Below are 16,304 nucleotides of genomic sequence, written 5' to 3'. Positions count from 1 at the left end.
ACTGACAGTGAAAAAACATGAAAATAAAAATACCTGGGAAGCAACTAGATGCTGTGTTATCATATTTACCACCATAGTTATAAATATTGCATTTGAAAAACTTTATATAACTCAAAAAAGTATCAGCCCATTAACACTGTGCTAGACTAGTAATATGTGTACATCAATACAAATAATAAATAGAAGACTAAAACCAAAAACCTCTTTCCTGGACTTCGGCGTATGTGCTCAGTGACTGTTTTCAGAGTGTCTGTGGTGGAGTACAAAGCACGGGTTGTGCTCCTTTAGCATGACCTCTGGTAGAACAGTGCTGAACATGCACAGGCCAGTGGTTGGCATCCCCCAGCAGCCCCCGTGGTTCAAGATGTGGAAGTCAGCTTCCTTAAATAGTTCCAGCTTGGAGACCCGATGGAGTGCTACTCTGTCCTACAGGATTGCTGTGCATTGGAATGCAGTGGATGGCTCTGGATTTGGGTTTGATTTCCTCCTTTGGGACAAAGCCAAATTTACGTTGAGATCTTACAGTTGAAGAGCAAAGTAAATAAATAACTAGGATTTGAAATGTTGGCTAGGATTTCAACTTCTTTGCTTATACTGTTTGCAGAAAGATGAACGGTTTCTTCTGTATACTTCCTGGCTGTTTGCAGAAAGATGAACTGCTTCTTTGTGCCTTTCCCTTTGGTATATCTTAATTTGCCACCGAAGTGACTAATTTGCTATCATTTCTACAGGTTTCCACCATTTATTAAGTCAGCTTTAAGTTTAAAGCAATTTTAAGTGCTCTGTCAAGTAATAGTCAAATGCCTCCATTAAAAACGGATTACCAATACTCACCAGGAGTCAATAACTTCACCTGTTGGAATATGAGCTTGAGACAAAACTCTGCTTTTAAGAAAAGACCAATTTAGAATTCATGACAAGCTGAACATCTCTGGAGAAACATAGATCACTTCTTTGTGAATAGACATTTAGATTATCTGGTTTAAAATGAATTAGTTATTTCAGCTCCAGTATAGCAAATTTATATCATTCTTCCTAACAAACTGCTGTGGAAATTACTTTAAAAAGTCAAATAGTATTAAATTCACATGTAATGTTTAATTTAGATTTACATAAGCACTCCCACACATTAAAATAAATGTTTATGAACGTTCCAAAATTGAACTAATATTTAAGTTCTAAATATTTTCAGAAAAGATTAACTTAAAGTAGAATTCTATCTGGCCCAGAAATGACAGTCATTAAGTTCATTTTCTTCATTTAATTATTTTTATTAAAAATGTTGAACATATATATGTGCATACTTATGAGAACAATTGTAAAATAATTAAATTATCTTTCTATTATATTTTTGCACAAACTTCTTGAAGCCCTCTCATATATACAGAATTCTCTACCAGTTTCTCATGCATGTAGCCATACAGTAAAGAGGGGGTAGTGTTGGGGAGACAGGTCAAAACACTTAATTAAGTACAATCCATGCAAATATAAAACTGGAGGAAGCATGTCAGTTTCACAGCATAAACCTGGTCTAACATAAATTAATGTTCATCTTCCTATGTCTCAGTAAAGGAACGAGCCATATTTGTTAGAATCTGACATACCTGCACTGTATGAAAACAATTGCTTCTAGAATTCCAGTTTTTACATGCATGGGTTTATTTCAGGAAAAATATATTTAAATATGTCTTTGTGCTCAGTGAATGACTGCTCATGAGCTCTCTGGGTAATGTACTTGCTGCTCCTGGTTAGAGTACCTTCAAGAAAATGTCCACTCAAAAAGCAGTTTGGGGGGATGCTGGCCAGTTAAATGTAAGGCAGGAAGGTCAGCTCCAAAGGTCATGGAAACTGTCCATTTGTGTTGCCAAAAGGTCCTGCATAGATTTTCTAAAGGACACAGGCCATTTTGAATGTGCTTTATGAGAAGTTCTAATAAAATTGAAACCTGCATTTATGAGAAAGAGTCCAAGAAAGTTGTTTGGAGGGATATCTCCCATCATCACAGTGTACCTTCTCAATCTAAGAGGGGCGCAAGGGCTGTCCTAGGGGGACTTCCATGGGAACCACTACTCCTTTGACCCACAGCTTGAGCTGGTTCCTTAACACTTCTGTTGTTACTCCAGCTCAAAGAACACAGGATTCCTTGGAAGATGACATAACTACCATTGTTGAAGTTGTACAGATTAAAAAGCATAGAGTTCTTCAGGGGAAGGGCTCATGATTTAGAAACAGTATCTTCCGGTATGTATGTACGTAGCTGGGAAATACATCCAGAAACAATTCTTTCACATTTTGATGTTTTTTTCCTTATAAATGTTACTGTGTCATTATAATACTATATTTTACTTACCCTTCTAGAGAAATATTTGGATATATCACCTATAATTATTTCATAGGAAATGAGACAGGCTATTTTCTAAAGATTGAAAATGTTAAATATTGTTGGGATTATAATAAATAAAAGACAAAGAAAACAGTGACATTTATTGATAAATCCCTGTTAGCCAACATAATTTAGATGTTTTTACATGGATCAAATAATATATCCACATGGGAAATTTCTTACAGACAGATAGTTTTATTATTAAATTTTACAAAGGATATACGTAGTTTAGAATTTTATTACCTTGCTCAAAATCATACAGTCACCAAGTGACTGAGTCAAATTTAAGACCAATCTTTGCTTAATATAAGCACTGCTAAAAACCAAACAATAGGTTTGTCACGAGACTTATCCGCATCATCAGTATTCCTGTATGGATGGAAAATGCAATAATCATCTACAGTTTTTCAGAAATAATCTTCATTATTCCCGCGAACATGTTTAACCTTATTCTTTGAAAATAAATATTGAATTCAGTACTATATAAGATTGGGAAATCTATATCCCTTTACAAAATGACAAGAAAGAAGGAAGGAATTAAAAGGGTAAAAAGAACAAGGAAATAAAATAACAAGGATTTGCCCGCATGCTATGTCAAGTACTCCCAGAAAACCTTTATTATTACAACTCCTGGTAGTCATTCAATATTCTCAATATAGTATTTCCTATAAATCCCTAGGTATGAAAAACCCAACGTATTAGCCAGTTTGTCCTGCGAGAGCATTTTCTACTTAAAGATTTCCCCACACACACACACTATGCTCCTTGTAAGGGTCATTTGAGACACGATTCATCACCTCCATTGGCAAGGAACTTCCCTCCTGCTCCTTCCAGGACAGTGTGTTTCAGTAATAAATAAAGCGCATGCTTTAAGTGAAAGTGTATGTTTTTCAAATACATAAGTCTCTGCCCTATTTCTAGAGGGCATGACAGAATATCTGTGCTATTGCTTAATGGCAACGTTCACTTCTTTCTAGGAGCAATTTTTGATGAATCTGCCAAAAAGGATGATGAGGTATTTCGCACAGCAGTGGGCGACCTCAACCAGAATGAGGAGATACTGCAGACAGAGAAAATCACATTTTCAGTGACGTTTGTCGACGGAAACAATCCTTTTCAAGCGGTCCAGGAAGGTAAGGTCCCTCAGTGCTGCGCTTTTCTGGTTTGCCTTTAAGGTTCAACTGACATGGTGATATAATTTAGATTTGTGAAAGACCTAGAGCATGGACATATTGTGTCCTTTGCCCCCTAATATTTGTTGCTTTTCTTCAGAAGCTCAGTGTTTCAGATATTAAGTTTGTATGTCCCTCATTGAAAGGCAAAGAATGAGAAGTTATCGTGTTGATTGAAATAGAATATGAAACATTGATAATGAAAGGCTTTGGAACAGTGTCATGACTTCGTTGTGGACAGAAAGCTCTGTACAGGTGTGGTTCTATAGAAGATACCTAACTGTGGGCTGCCCCTAGACCACTGCCCCCTGGGGTGTCACACGTTGCAATGACTTTTCAGATGTGTTTATGACAATACATGCCTGCAAAGAAAGCCTCCAGACACTAAGTACAAATCAGAGATATGCACAGGAATTGGAAGCTATCAACTTCAGCAATAATATTTATACATATACATATATTTCTATGATGTGTTGAATATTAAAGTACTTTCCTCTATTCACTGTGATCTGACCTATTTTATGGGTACAAAAAGATACAAGGAGAAGTTGATTTTATTTTCCTGTAATATTCATTCCTATGAAGGAAGATTTTTATTGAGAGCTTAGACTCATAGGATTCTGTTTTGGATAACATTCATCTATTAAAATATCTAACCCTGTGTGCTTGGTGAAGCAGTCATTGTTTATAAAATGCACTTTGTTGCTGTGGCCTTTTTATGTTTATTTAAATATTACATTTATTTTAGGTTACAAGTACACAATTTAATTAGTTGAATGAAACGTGTCATTAAAAATTTAACGAGGATTTAGTAGGTTAAAAAGATAGGTACATTATTCCAATGAAGTCAAGTTTGACAGTACCTTTTTTTTTTTAAGTCAATTTTTGAAGAAGTAGGGAAACGTAATTGCATGAAAAGGGTGTCATTTTCATCTCTTCTTATTACTCCAGATTTATATTTCAGACCAGAAGCACTGGCTATTGTTGAAACTTATGTATGCTTACTTCAATCAATTAGAAAACTGATATAATGAATGTTGTTATAGAGGATTATCCTTCTTATTAATTTGAAACAGTGGAGGAAAAACACATTTTAATGATATGATTATGGTTGTTATAAATGAAATCCTTTTTCTTCCAGGATGCCATTTTAATTTTTAATTTGGAGATATCTATGGGAAAAGCTAGATTAGAATAAGTTTCCTACTGATTAAATTAGGGCTCTAAATAATAAATTGGTGACAAGTTTTCTCCGTGGTTGTTGACAGGCTAAGTTGGTTCTGATTTCTAGTGATCCTGTGTGCAGCAAAATGGACCACTATCTGGTGGCGGGCCATTTCCACTGGTGGTGGGCCATTCCCACTGGTGGCGGGCCATTCCCACTGGTGGCGGGCCATTCCCACAGCTGTCCCTATGTTGGAGCCTGTCCGTACAGCCACTGTGGCAAATCATCTTCGGGAAAGTCTTTCTCTTTCCCACTGAGCCAGCCTTTAACCAAACAGGACATCTTCCTCCACGCACTGGTCTCTCCTGACTGACAACGTGTCCAAAGTATATGAGAGGAAATCTCACTATTCTTGCCTCTAAGAAATATTTTGGCTGTACTTCTTCCAAGACAGATTTATTTCTACTTTTGTGAGTTCTTGTATTTAGCTAGCAGCATAATGTTTAAACAGTGCAATATGTAAATAACTTTATTGCACTAACTTTACAAAAATCATCTTTCCTTTTCAAATTGTAATTTCTAAAATGAATAAATGACTCTTGTATGACATCATAACTCTCTCCTGGCCATTAAGTTACCTCAACTTCTTAATCTTCTACTAACTTTTTCAGTAAAATTTAATATTTTTGCACATCTTTGTTGTCAATTCACATTTACTAATATTTTGTTTCTTAGAAGATAGTATTATGGAAAGAATGGAAACATTTTCAGGTACTGAAAATCTCATTACAAAAGTTCAACAGAACTACTTAATATTTTTCTAAATTAATATTAGAATCCAGGGAGCACATGCCAGACAATAATATGACATTTAGGAAGATTATAGAATACACTCTTAAAACATATTTATAGAATAGAACTGATATTCACATATAAGAAATAAGTATGAGTTTTCTGTTTCAACCCATGCTTAGATATTTTTTTAATATTTATATTAATTTATGATTAATTGGGAGTTATTAAAATACCATTCCATCATTCAATTGCATCAAGCGGTACTGTACATTTGCTACCACATCAGTTTCTGAACATTCTTTTTCTTCCTGGACTCCTTGACATCATCTCCCTGTAAGACTCTCCCACCCCCCACCAATGTACCCTCTGACCCATGAACCCCTTATTCTGCTTCCTGTCCCTGTACGTATCAATCCTGGGTTTCATACAAAACAGAAAGACACAACTTCAAGTGGGTGACCCACCAATGACGTAAAATTTCTGAGATATACCCTTATATGACCAAACAAAAACACAGAAAATTCTCCCTCGGATGCATGCCGGACCTGATCAGGTTTTCAACCCCTAGTTGTATTCCTGCATAGCCCTTATAGTGACCAGAGTCGGGTCCCTAAAATAAGGATGACTTAGTAGCTGTGACTATCATTGAAGTAAGTAAATATCCAGAAGTGTGAGTTGACTACAAAGATGTGTTGAAATATTTTCCTTGACAGAAAAACTAATTGAATGTAGTTGATAATCAAAAATCAAAGTAAAGTAATGGGTGGGGGTATTATGACATCATAAATTTTTCATTCACACTTTTTAAGAGATTACGTTTTAAATAGAGAAAATCACCTATTGAAAAATACAATAGGGTTGTTTATATATTGCTTTGTCTATCCATTCTGCTGCTATGTAAATTCTGAAAATGAAAATGCCTATCAAAGGTACTATTGTTGTTGAGTTTGTCCTTTTTTAATGATTTCCTATGAAAATGCAGGGCTGATAGAGCTATAGAGAAAGCAGGACTAACAGTCTTATGGTCATGGTTGGGGGATTGGGAGGAAATGAGGAAAGAATGAAGAAATTGTTGTGAACTTGATTGTGGTGGTGATGGAACAACTTGGTAATATATTTTAAAATGTGAATTGTGTGGTATGGAATATATCTAAACAAAGCTTAAAATTTTAATAGAAAACTGCTGTAAACCAAAATAATTTATGGTAGTGAAAACAAATGGAGAGATGAAATAAACATTTTCCATTAACAAACATCTAAATATTTTTCAAGAAAAAGAAATGATTCAACAGATTGCCTGATAATTCCGAATACTAATAGGATGCTCTGGACCAGTTATTTTGATGTTATATTCTGTGTAATGGTCCTAAAATGAGTTCCAGGAAATTCTAGAGATAATGTTTTACTCGGTTTTATACCAAGAATGATTTTGATTCATTTTAGAGGGAAAATTATTTTTTCTAGATTTCTCTTGAGAGGGTCAGTAAAAATAGCAAGACTTGGCACAGGTACAGGGATACTGGTCTCAAGAGTTGAAATGATTGTGAGATGGCACAGGAAGGCAGGCTGTGCTTGCTCCCATTGGACACAGGCTCAGTGTGATGTATAACAGCCTCACGATACCTAAAAACAACAACAGAGCTCTCTCTGTTACTGAGTGGTTCAAAATTAGAAAATGATAGAATTCTATTGACCAAGAAGAGGAGAAATCAAGAACTATGTAATATTTTGAGGAAATAGTTTAATTTCAGGGAGAACCTCAATTATGCTTTCAAAGCTGGTGAAAACTGTAAACTATTATAAATGAGGCACTGAATTTGGCCCACTTGTAGTTTTATTGTTTCTGTTTTTGTTGTTAAGTTCAAGGATAAAATGATAATGATGGAATATAGAATAGCCATTAACACTATGATTTTTTTACATAACTCATGATTTGGTTTCTCATTCTTTATTTGAATTTGAAAATCTAGTGCCTGGCTAAATAGAATTGTTACATGTGTAGATATTTAATTATTCTAGTGTATGATAATAGAAATTAGTCTCTATATTTATATTTATACAGCAAGTAGGAATATAATAGCTAATTAGTCCACACAGCAGTACAGAGGGCTCAGTGAAATTCCCTTTTGTGGAAGAGTTAATATACTGGAAATGCTGCAACTCACATGGGCTGCAGGTTCCAAGTTAAAGGAGGAAGACACCAGAGTCTGCCCTCTGGCAAGACATACATTTCCCCACAGGCCACAGAGAGCAGGGTGGGTCAGCAACAGTCAGTAGATCTGAAGCTTAGCGAAGCTGGGATGTTGAACTCAAGCACAGGAACAGGATCCACCAGCCTCAAGCTCTAGCAATGTATGTACCAGCAGCATGGTGAAGCAGGTCTCAAAGGAGCGTTAACATCTAGCTACAGGATCCATGGGTTGGCTTGGCCTACTTGTAGTATAGCATAGAGGCTGAGGCAGAGAACTAGCTAAAGCAGTAGCACGCTGGTCCAATGACCAGAGAGTAAGAGAAAAGGGGGTGGGCCTTCCAGGGCCATTTATCTCTCTGCCTTCCAATTATGCTGCTACCTGATTTATCTCTGTCCATGTGTTCCCATTGGGCAGGTTGGGGCAATAAACCTACTTATCACAGATGTGTTTTGAAAATGAATTTAAAGCCTTCATTGATTTATTATTGATAATTTCCTCTCCTCATTCAAGTTTATGAGCTGCTGATTTAAATTTTAAAAGAACTGTACATTTCTACTCACCTTATATTTCTATTGTTGATACAAATAAGGAAGAAGGTTATAAATTTTAACAGAGTACTTAATAAATATATAGTAATAAGGGGTATTGGTGCTAATGGATCATTTATAACTTTAATTGAAATAAGTTTCCAGATGGAGAATAATAATTCTTTATATGATCATTTTTATACATTTCCCCCCTCAGGCAATCAGTGAAAATAGCTGCCCATCTTCTTCATTAGCTTGTTGCGTCAATTTCCAAGCTTTTAGAAAAATAACCATAGAAAAAGCAATGTGTTTGTCTTCACAGATGTTATCAGAAATATATCACCCATATCTTTAACACAATTGTTCGTCATGTGTCTGTTGAGTTGCGAGATATGCAACAAGAACACAGTGTTTTTCATATGGGATGGAGGCATGCTTTGTTTATTTGTTTGCTTGTTTCCTTGACAGGCTAATTTGATAGCAAAAAGATAAACATAAAAGATCAATATATTAAACATTCACATATATTATTTTAGAAACGTATAGATGTGGAGACTTATAGAGGTGTGAAGTTATATAAGTACATTTGGGAATTCTTTCTTTGCACACAAAGTAACTGAGACCCAGGGGGCTCAGTAATTCCCCTTAGTTCTACTATCACTAGGAAGCTGTTGCAGCAGCTGCTGTTGCTAGGGTTTGTTGTTTCTACTCTTGTCTGAATTATTTCTTCTGCAGTATCTCTGTGCTCGTACATTATATGGAGGCATACACTTTTCGTGTTTAAAACACTGCATTGGTCTCGGAGATGCATTGAGCAATTGGCATCTAAAGGCCTCTTTAAAGTATTTGAAGAGCGAGGATGTCCCTGAGAGTACTACTATGCACATGCCCCGCCATATGGTGTTTACCGTGGCCTCATCCGCCTGGGAAAGTTGGACATGAGTAAGGAAGGCCAAAGAAGAATCACTGCTTCTAAATATGGTGCTGGGAATGGTATTTAGTCACTGGTTGCCAAAGACTAAATAGATCTGTCTTGGAAGAAGCACATCTAGAATTCTCCTTAGAAGTAGAGATGGCAAGACTTGACTTCACATGCTTTGGGTATGTTATCAGGAGAATCAGGTCTCCAGGAAAGGACATCATGCCTGGTTAAGTGGAAAGGGTATAAAACGGAGGAAGACCCTCAAGGAAGCAGCGGCTGCAACAATGGAATCAAACCTAACAGCCATTCTGAGGATGACATGGGACTGGGCAGGGTTTCAGTCTGTGGTACATGAGGTCACTATGAATCAGAACTGACTGAGTGGCACACAATATCAACAATAAGACACTCCTGGGTCTCTTGAAAGTAATAACTACTTCTTAAAATACCATTCAGCTCTTAGTTAAAACAATTTTCCTATGGAGTGTGATCATTTGAAATTCATAGGGAACCATGAGGTAAAATAAAGAATTGCATTGTAAAAATATATATTACAATTTAGATTGTATATTTAGAAATATGAGTATTGTTTCTCATGCAAAGTTTGTAAGTGCATACGTGCATCAGGCAGGATACAAAGCAAGCCTGCATTGGTTTTGTATATCATAATTCTGCAAAAAGACATAGAAATAATTGCTCTTATTAGAAAAGGTACCTAAAATTTAAATGGATAATGACAAATAGTGAGAGTCCTGACGAGTCACCAGTGATTCCGTTTGAAGGAAAGGCACGGCTATCATCGTTATTCTTCGGTTACATTGCAAACTACTGTAAAGAATGCAAGGGGTTCTAATAAACAATACCGGGTGATGAAATATACCCCATGCTTCTAAACTAGGAAATCTTAAGTGAGTGTACCAAAGTAAGAGGCAGAAGTAAGTCCTCCATATTGACAAGGGCAGTGCCATTAAATTATTGTATGTTTGCATATTAAAACATAAAGTTATATCATATTTTAATTTTAATTTAATAGTTAAAGCTGTTCATCTTCCAAGTTTCACCACATTTAACTTCTACTTAACCCATTACAGACCTCTGTATGTATAGTGATTGTTCTCAAAAAGCTTTGTAAGAAGTAGGCATCTGGTGGCACCATTGTTACAAGTTGAATTTAACTCATACAGTTCCAAAATAAAATGATTTGAAATGTATGAATGAGAATGTTTAGTTTAGGAAAGAAGTTGTATTTCTTTGTAATTATACCTAAAATAAATCCAAGCATTTTTTTATGTGTAAATGTAGAACCAGAAGAGGAAGAGACCCAAATGGAAGGGAATCTAAGTAGATAAGGCATGTCTCACAAATACCTCGCCACTCACTGAGAATCTTTCCGTTGCCATCGGCTAAATCTGAACAGTCTTGTTCAAAGAGGATGCACATGTAATAGAATGATTTATGTGGTCATATTACTTGGTACTTTATTTCAGATCATAGTATCGTAAATTATATCCCCCTAGGCATTAGGAATAGATTTTTACTCTGTTAAAAATCTTATTGCCAAAATATTTAGATGGTATTCTACAATTTAGCATTTTAGTCAGTGTACTTCATTATTCTATGCTGTTTCATGGGCCATTTTTTGTTAAATTTGTGAGTTCCTTCACGCCAGACAGTGTTTGGGAATTGGTGATTCTAGAAGCCGAGAGACAATGTGTGTGTAGGCGTGTTGTGGTTAGGTGCCTTCAGGTCAGTTCTCGCTCACAGAGCCCCTATTGCAATAGTATGAAACGCTGCCCTGTCCTGCAGTCCGGGACCATCCGCACAATTGTTCTTTTTGAGTCCAGTGTTGAAGCCACTGTGTCGATCCATCCACGAGAGTTTCCTCTTTTTCTCTGTCCTTCCACTTGACCCTCTGCAATGTCTGTTTCCAGGGATCGGCCTCGACTGCTAACATGTCCCCAGTAGGTATGCTGCTCTTCTCTGACTCACTTGTTTATGAATTTTTTATTTCTTCATTCCTCTTCATGGCCATCTCTGTAATAAGAGCTGTGCTTTGAATCTTGCCTTCTTGCCAGATGTTCTGTGTAACCCATTCATGTCTAAGCCTGTGATGTGGTGAAGGGACTTGTAATGCAGCTCATCCCCCCATCTCTGACCACTTTGGCAACAGGAGTGATATTTCTTGTCCAAGCTGTGAGCTTCTAACCCTTCTTCTGTTTCCCATGAGTCTGAGATATGTGTGTAGCTTTGACAGTCCAAAGCAATCTTCGCCAAGCCTTGGATCCCATTTCTCTTTCTCTGGCCCAAGAGGTCTGTATTCATGTGAAGCATCACTAATGGCAAAACCAACCATACAGATGGACCCTAGTAAATATCTCACACTGATCCGTTCCTCTGAAGATTTGAATGATAAGAGGAATTAGGATCATATAGAGCAGTGGCTCTCAACCTTCCTCATGCCGCAACTCTTTAATATAGTTCCTCCTGTGGTGGTGACCCCCAACCATAAAATTATTTTCATTGTTACTTCATAACTGTAACTTTCCCATATTATGAATTATAATGTAAATATCTGATATACCAGATGCATTTTCTTTGTTATAAATTGAACATCATTAAAGCAGAGTGATTAATCACAAAAATAATATGTAATTATGTATTGTGAAATGTTTATTTCTAATTACAAACAAATGAAAATTTGTCTTGAAGCATGGTGTAGCGTGGGTAACAGTCTTCATGCAGGGTGCCCTCATGTGGGCGTATCTGCATGTGGGCAGACCTGCCTGGGGAGGAATAGAGGAGCGGTGTCTTGGTTCCTAAGGCCATCAGAAGTAAGTGTTTTCTGGTGGTCTTAGGCGACCCCTGTGAAGGTGTCCTTTGACCCCTCCCAAAACAGCTGATATAGAATTTGGTTTTGATTTTAAGAGCACTGAATCAAATTATGCTCATCAATTAGCAATTTAATTAAGGCCCCTCTAGTTTGCCAGTTCAGGATGGGGTAGCAGCAATGGGAAATTAACAAGAAAATGGAAGAAGAAGGAGGTGACTTGGTCTGAATTTAGGAAGCGCTAACCATGTACTTGTGGAGTGTTGTGGGTATTTTAGAGAAAGAAAAGACACTTTGTCCTGGCTGTTTCACCTATCACATGGAGTTCTAATTGTGCTAATAGCACAAGGAGGGACACGACATTCTAGCACTTTAAATGTTTACCTTGGTAAAGAGGTAATTTCCTCTCTCTTTTCTCATTGCTTTTCTCTCAAATGAAAGCTAATAAAATGCCAATTGACTCTGGTTTTGGGGGGATTTTTTCCCCTCTCAGATTTATTTTTGTATTGTTGCATTTATACACTTTTCCTTTAACTTATTTAAAATGGGTCCCTTAAAATCACAGGTGGATAATTCAGCGAATGATTGAAATTCCTGTTCATAGATCTCTGTAGCGTAATTTTATGCTCAGTTGCTTTGACACATTAAACCTCACTGTCTGCATTGTATAACTGTTGTGTAAGTTACCTCATAAAATATATATTTTATCAGTAATGTTCATCTCTAAATTTTGGTTTATTTAGATCAATCTTTAGCAGCTTTAGGAAAGCAAGTGAAATTTGTTCTTTTGTGTCACTTAAATATTCTTTTTTCCTACCAATTTATTTGCTCATAATATTAACACACTACTTGCTTCTCTTTCTGCCCCTATAGATGTAGTGCATGATTATGGCAGCATAATTCAGTTTTTAATAGGTCTTTTATGATACTGACTTGTAAAGAATCACTTAAATGTCCTAAAGTAACTCTGAATATATCGTTTATTAGATTAAAAACCACATTTACCTATGTTCTGCAGTCATAATGAGAGTTCACTGTGTAGTCATAAAAAGAGTTTAAGTTCATGTTGACAAATTAAAAATGACTATACTATAGTCAGACTCTTTTAACCATAGTAGTGCTGTGTCCTTGAAATCTGATGTGCATGTTTTTAAATGATTCAATTTACTGGCTTAATTTTGAATAAAGGATGACCTGGAACCTCTCAAACCATTTTTTTTTGGTATGTGCTTAGAAATTGTTAAGTTTATGAGAGGCATTAGATGCATATTCTATTAGGACTCCTGCAGCATTTTGTTGAATTATCTTGCAATTTTCTGAAGATTTGCCACTGTAACAGTCACTTTTAAAGGGAATGCCTACAATGCTAATGTGCAGAAATGAAATTGCGTATTGTGAGGAATGAAAATGAATCAGGAATACTTTGGCGGTGACTGTAAGCGTTCAGCCTTGAGCTTGTCACGGGGCATACTCCACGCAATGCTGGTCTACCTCAGTTGGGTAACTTGGCCTTTAATCTAGCACCATGAGTTCGGTTTCATGCATGCGCCCCTTCCTTCAGCCCCCTTTTAATCCTCAGTTCTCAGGGATGCCCAGTCCGGTCCAGTTCACTTGGGAAATGGAGTAATTTCCTCTTGCTTCTATCCTTAATTCTCTATCCAGGTTTGTTAACGAAGATACTAATTGGCCCATCCTTTTCCTTTTTTCACTTTTTCTGGTGATTTGTTTTATGCCTTTATTTGTAAGGTTGCCCCTTTACCTCATTTAAATACATCTCCCTTAAAGTCACATGTGTCTAATTCAGGTATCGATAGATTGACACACAAGTTTATCGATATCTGTTACCTCTGCATCCCTAAACGTGAGGCCCAGTACAGATTATCAGTACAGTCCCAGGATGCACATGAAACCAATTAACTTGCTCGATGCCCCTGCATGGCGCAAATAGTTAGGCACTGAAGTACTATTCAAAACAAGTGCTTTCAAAGCCAGCCAGAGATCCCTATGAAGTAAGGCCTGGTGATCTACACCCAAAGCGTTAAGCCTTAAAGGTCTTATGGATTGACATGAATTTGAGTTGACTTTATAGCGCCAATAGCAAGAACAGCACCACTCACCTGGATTGGAAACTAAATGCATGGGACATGGGATTAGATAAAGCTGCCAGTATGTAAATTGTACTTCACTTCTCTTTTTTTGGTTAGGTTTTCAACAGTCTCCAATGCCTTTGAGCCTTAGTTTTTTTTCCTGTGTAAAACGGGAAAGAATTGACACCCTGTAGGGTTCTCATCATTATGTGGCCATTGCAGGATAATGACAAGGGGTTCTAATTATAGCAAGTGCCCTTTCCTACTGATCTAAGTACATTTCAGTAGAAGTAAAACATATGACTCGTTATCACAGCTGCACACATCCACTGGTACATGTCCGTCCATCTCTGACCTTTCCTTTCCATACATTCTCTACCACATAAATCAATGGTTATCTAGGACAACGTATTATCTGCCTAGTCACAGCGTTATATTTAGTGTTTTTAAATTCCCTTACTCTTTCCTTATTATGATGCTGAGTACTATGGTTGTAGAAGTATTAGAGAAACTAATTGGTTTCCATTTTTCCCTCCCTCCCTGAGTGAGTTAACTTAGTACAGGAAGATGTGAATTATAATTGTAGCATGGTTTATCTGGCAACTAAACATGACATTGCAACATTTGTACATAGGTTTGAAGGACTTAAAATACCTTGTTACCATTTCAGCAAAGGGAAGTAAGGCTGTGGACACTAAATTAAAGCTTCCCCATGGTTTGTGTAGGGTTCATACAAGCAGTGAAGTGAAAAAGCACTGAGTCCTACCTAGTGGTATTCAGTTGTGCACAGGAAAAATGGACAAGAGCCATGCATGTGAATGGAGAACATGGACATGCATTCAAGCAAGCATTTTGCTTCCAGACATGCGTCATCCCTGGTATTTTGAGTTTCTTTCTGATACAGTTGTTCAGAAGGTTATCTTTCCAAGCTTTGCACATTTTATCCCACCTGTGTATGGATGACTCAATTTAGTCGCTAGTTTCTTCTAATTCCAAGTACTATTTTCTTTCCTTACCACATGATACGATATTTTTCTCATGAATCCAAGATTTATTTAAAAACAGATTTGCTTTTAAGTTATTGCCAGGCTAGTGTAATGTGATGGTGACACAGGCTGATGTAGGCTCCAGCTCCTCACAAACCCCTGTATAACAAAGGAAATCATGCCCAGCCCCATGCCACCCTTATCGTTACTGGTATGTCTCAGTTCGTTGCTGAACCTACTGTGTCAATCCATCGTATTGAAGGACTTCCACTTTTTGTTATTGCTGTTGTTTAACTGCGCCTCTGCTTTCTTGTGCACACTGTCCTTCTCCAGGGCTTGAGCTCTCTTGATAACAGGTCCCAAGCACATGAGACAGTCTGTCCCTCCTCCCCCCTCAGGGGCTCTCCTCCATCCTCCTTCAAGACGCATGTGTTCTTGATGTGTTCTTTCAGTCCATGGTGAATTTAATCTTCTTTATTAGCACCGTGAGCCAAAGGCATCCATTTTTGAGTCTTTTCACTGTCTAGCTTTCACAAGCACATCGGCGATGAAGATGCCACGACTTGGGTTAGGATTACCATGTTCTTCAAAATGACGTTTTCTCTCTGACACTTTCAAAGAGAACCTGTGCGACAGATGTGCCCAGTGCAGAATATCCCTTGATTTCTTGGCTGCCCTCTAGGGAGTTTATTATAGAGACAAGTAAAATGAGATCCATTTATGTCAGAATTCCATGAAAGGACAGAACATAGAACCAGATTATATTTTCTTTCATTGGAAATTTCTTAAAATTGAAACATAGACAAGGTGTACCCAATGAGTGAAAAGTAAAAAATCAACAAAAATATGTCTATCATTAAAATAGAAATTATATTAGTTCATTTATTTTTAGATTCATTTTCTTTATTTTTAAATAATTTTATTGGGTGCTCATACAACGCTTATCACAATCCATACATACATCTATTGTGTCAAGCACATTTGTACATTCGTTGCCCTCATCATCCTCAAAATATTTGCTCTCCACTTAAGCCCTGGGCATTAACTCCTTATTGTTCCTCCTCCTTTCCCACTCCTCACTCGCTCAGGAATCCTTCATAATTTATAAATTATTATTTTGTCATATCTTATACTGTCTGACGTTTGCCTTCACCCACTTTTCTGTTGTCAGTCTCCCAGGGAAGAGATTATATGTAAATCTCTGTAATCAGTTCCCCCTTTCCACCCCACCCTCTTCCACCCTCCTAG

General features: G+C 37.0%; 1 protein-coding gene across 3 annotated transcripts in view; it reads left to right on the top strand.

Moving 5' to 3' along the window:
* Window positions 1–16,304, top strand: part of GRID2 (glutamate ionotropic receptor delta type subunit 2) — a 1,629,781-nt gene that overhangs the window by 295,315 nt on the left and 1,318,162 nt on the right. For all 3 annotated transcript variants that reach the window (XM_075544881.1, XM_075544882.1, XM_075544880.1), the window contains exon 2: window positions 3,361–3,516. In XM_075544881.1, coding sequence (XP_075400996.1) covers window positions 3,361–3,516 — 156 coding nt within the window. The remainder of the gene's footprint in view (window positions 1–3,360; window positions 3,517–16,304) is intronic.

The sequence above is a fragment of the Tenrec ecaudatus genome, chromosome 3 (assembly GCF_050624435.1).
Source record: "Tenrec ecaudatus isolate mTenEca1 chromosome 3, mTenEca1.hap1, whole genome shotgun sequence".
NCBI lineage: Eukaryota > Metazoa > Chordata > Mammalia > Afrosoricida > Tenrecidae > Tenrec > Tenrec ecaudatus.
This window is presented reverse-complemented; position numbering and strand designations above follow the sequence as displayed.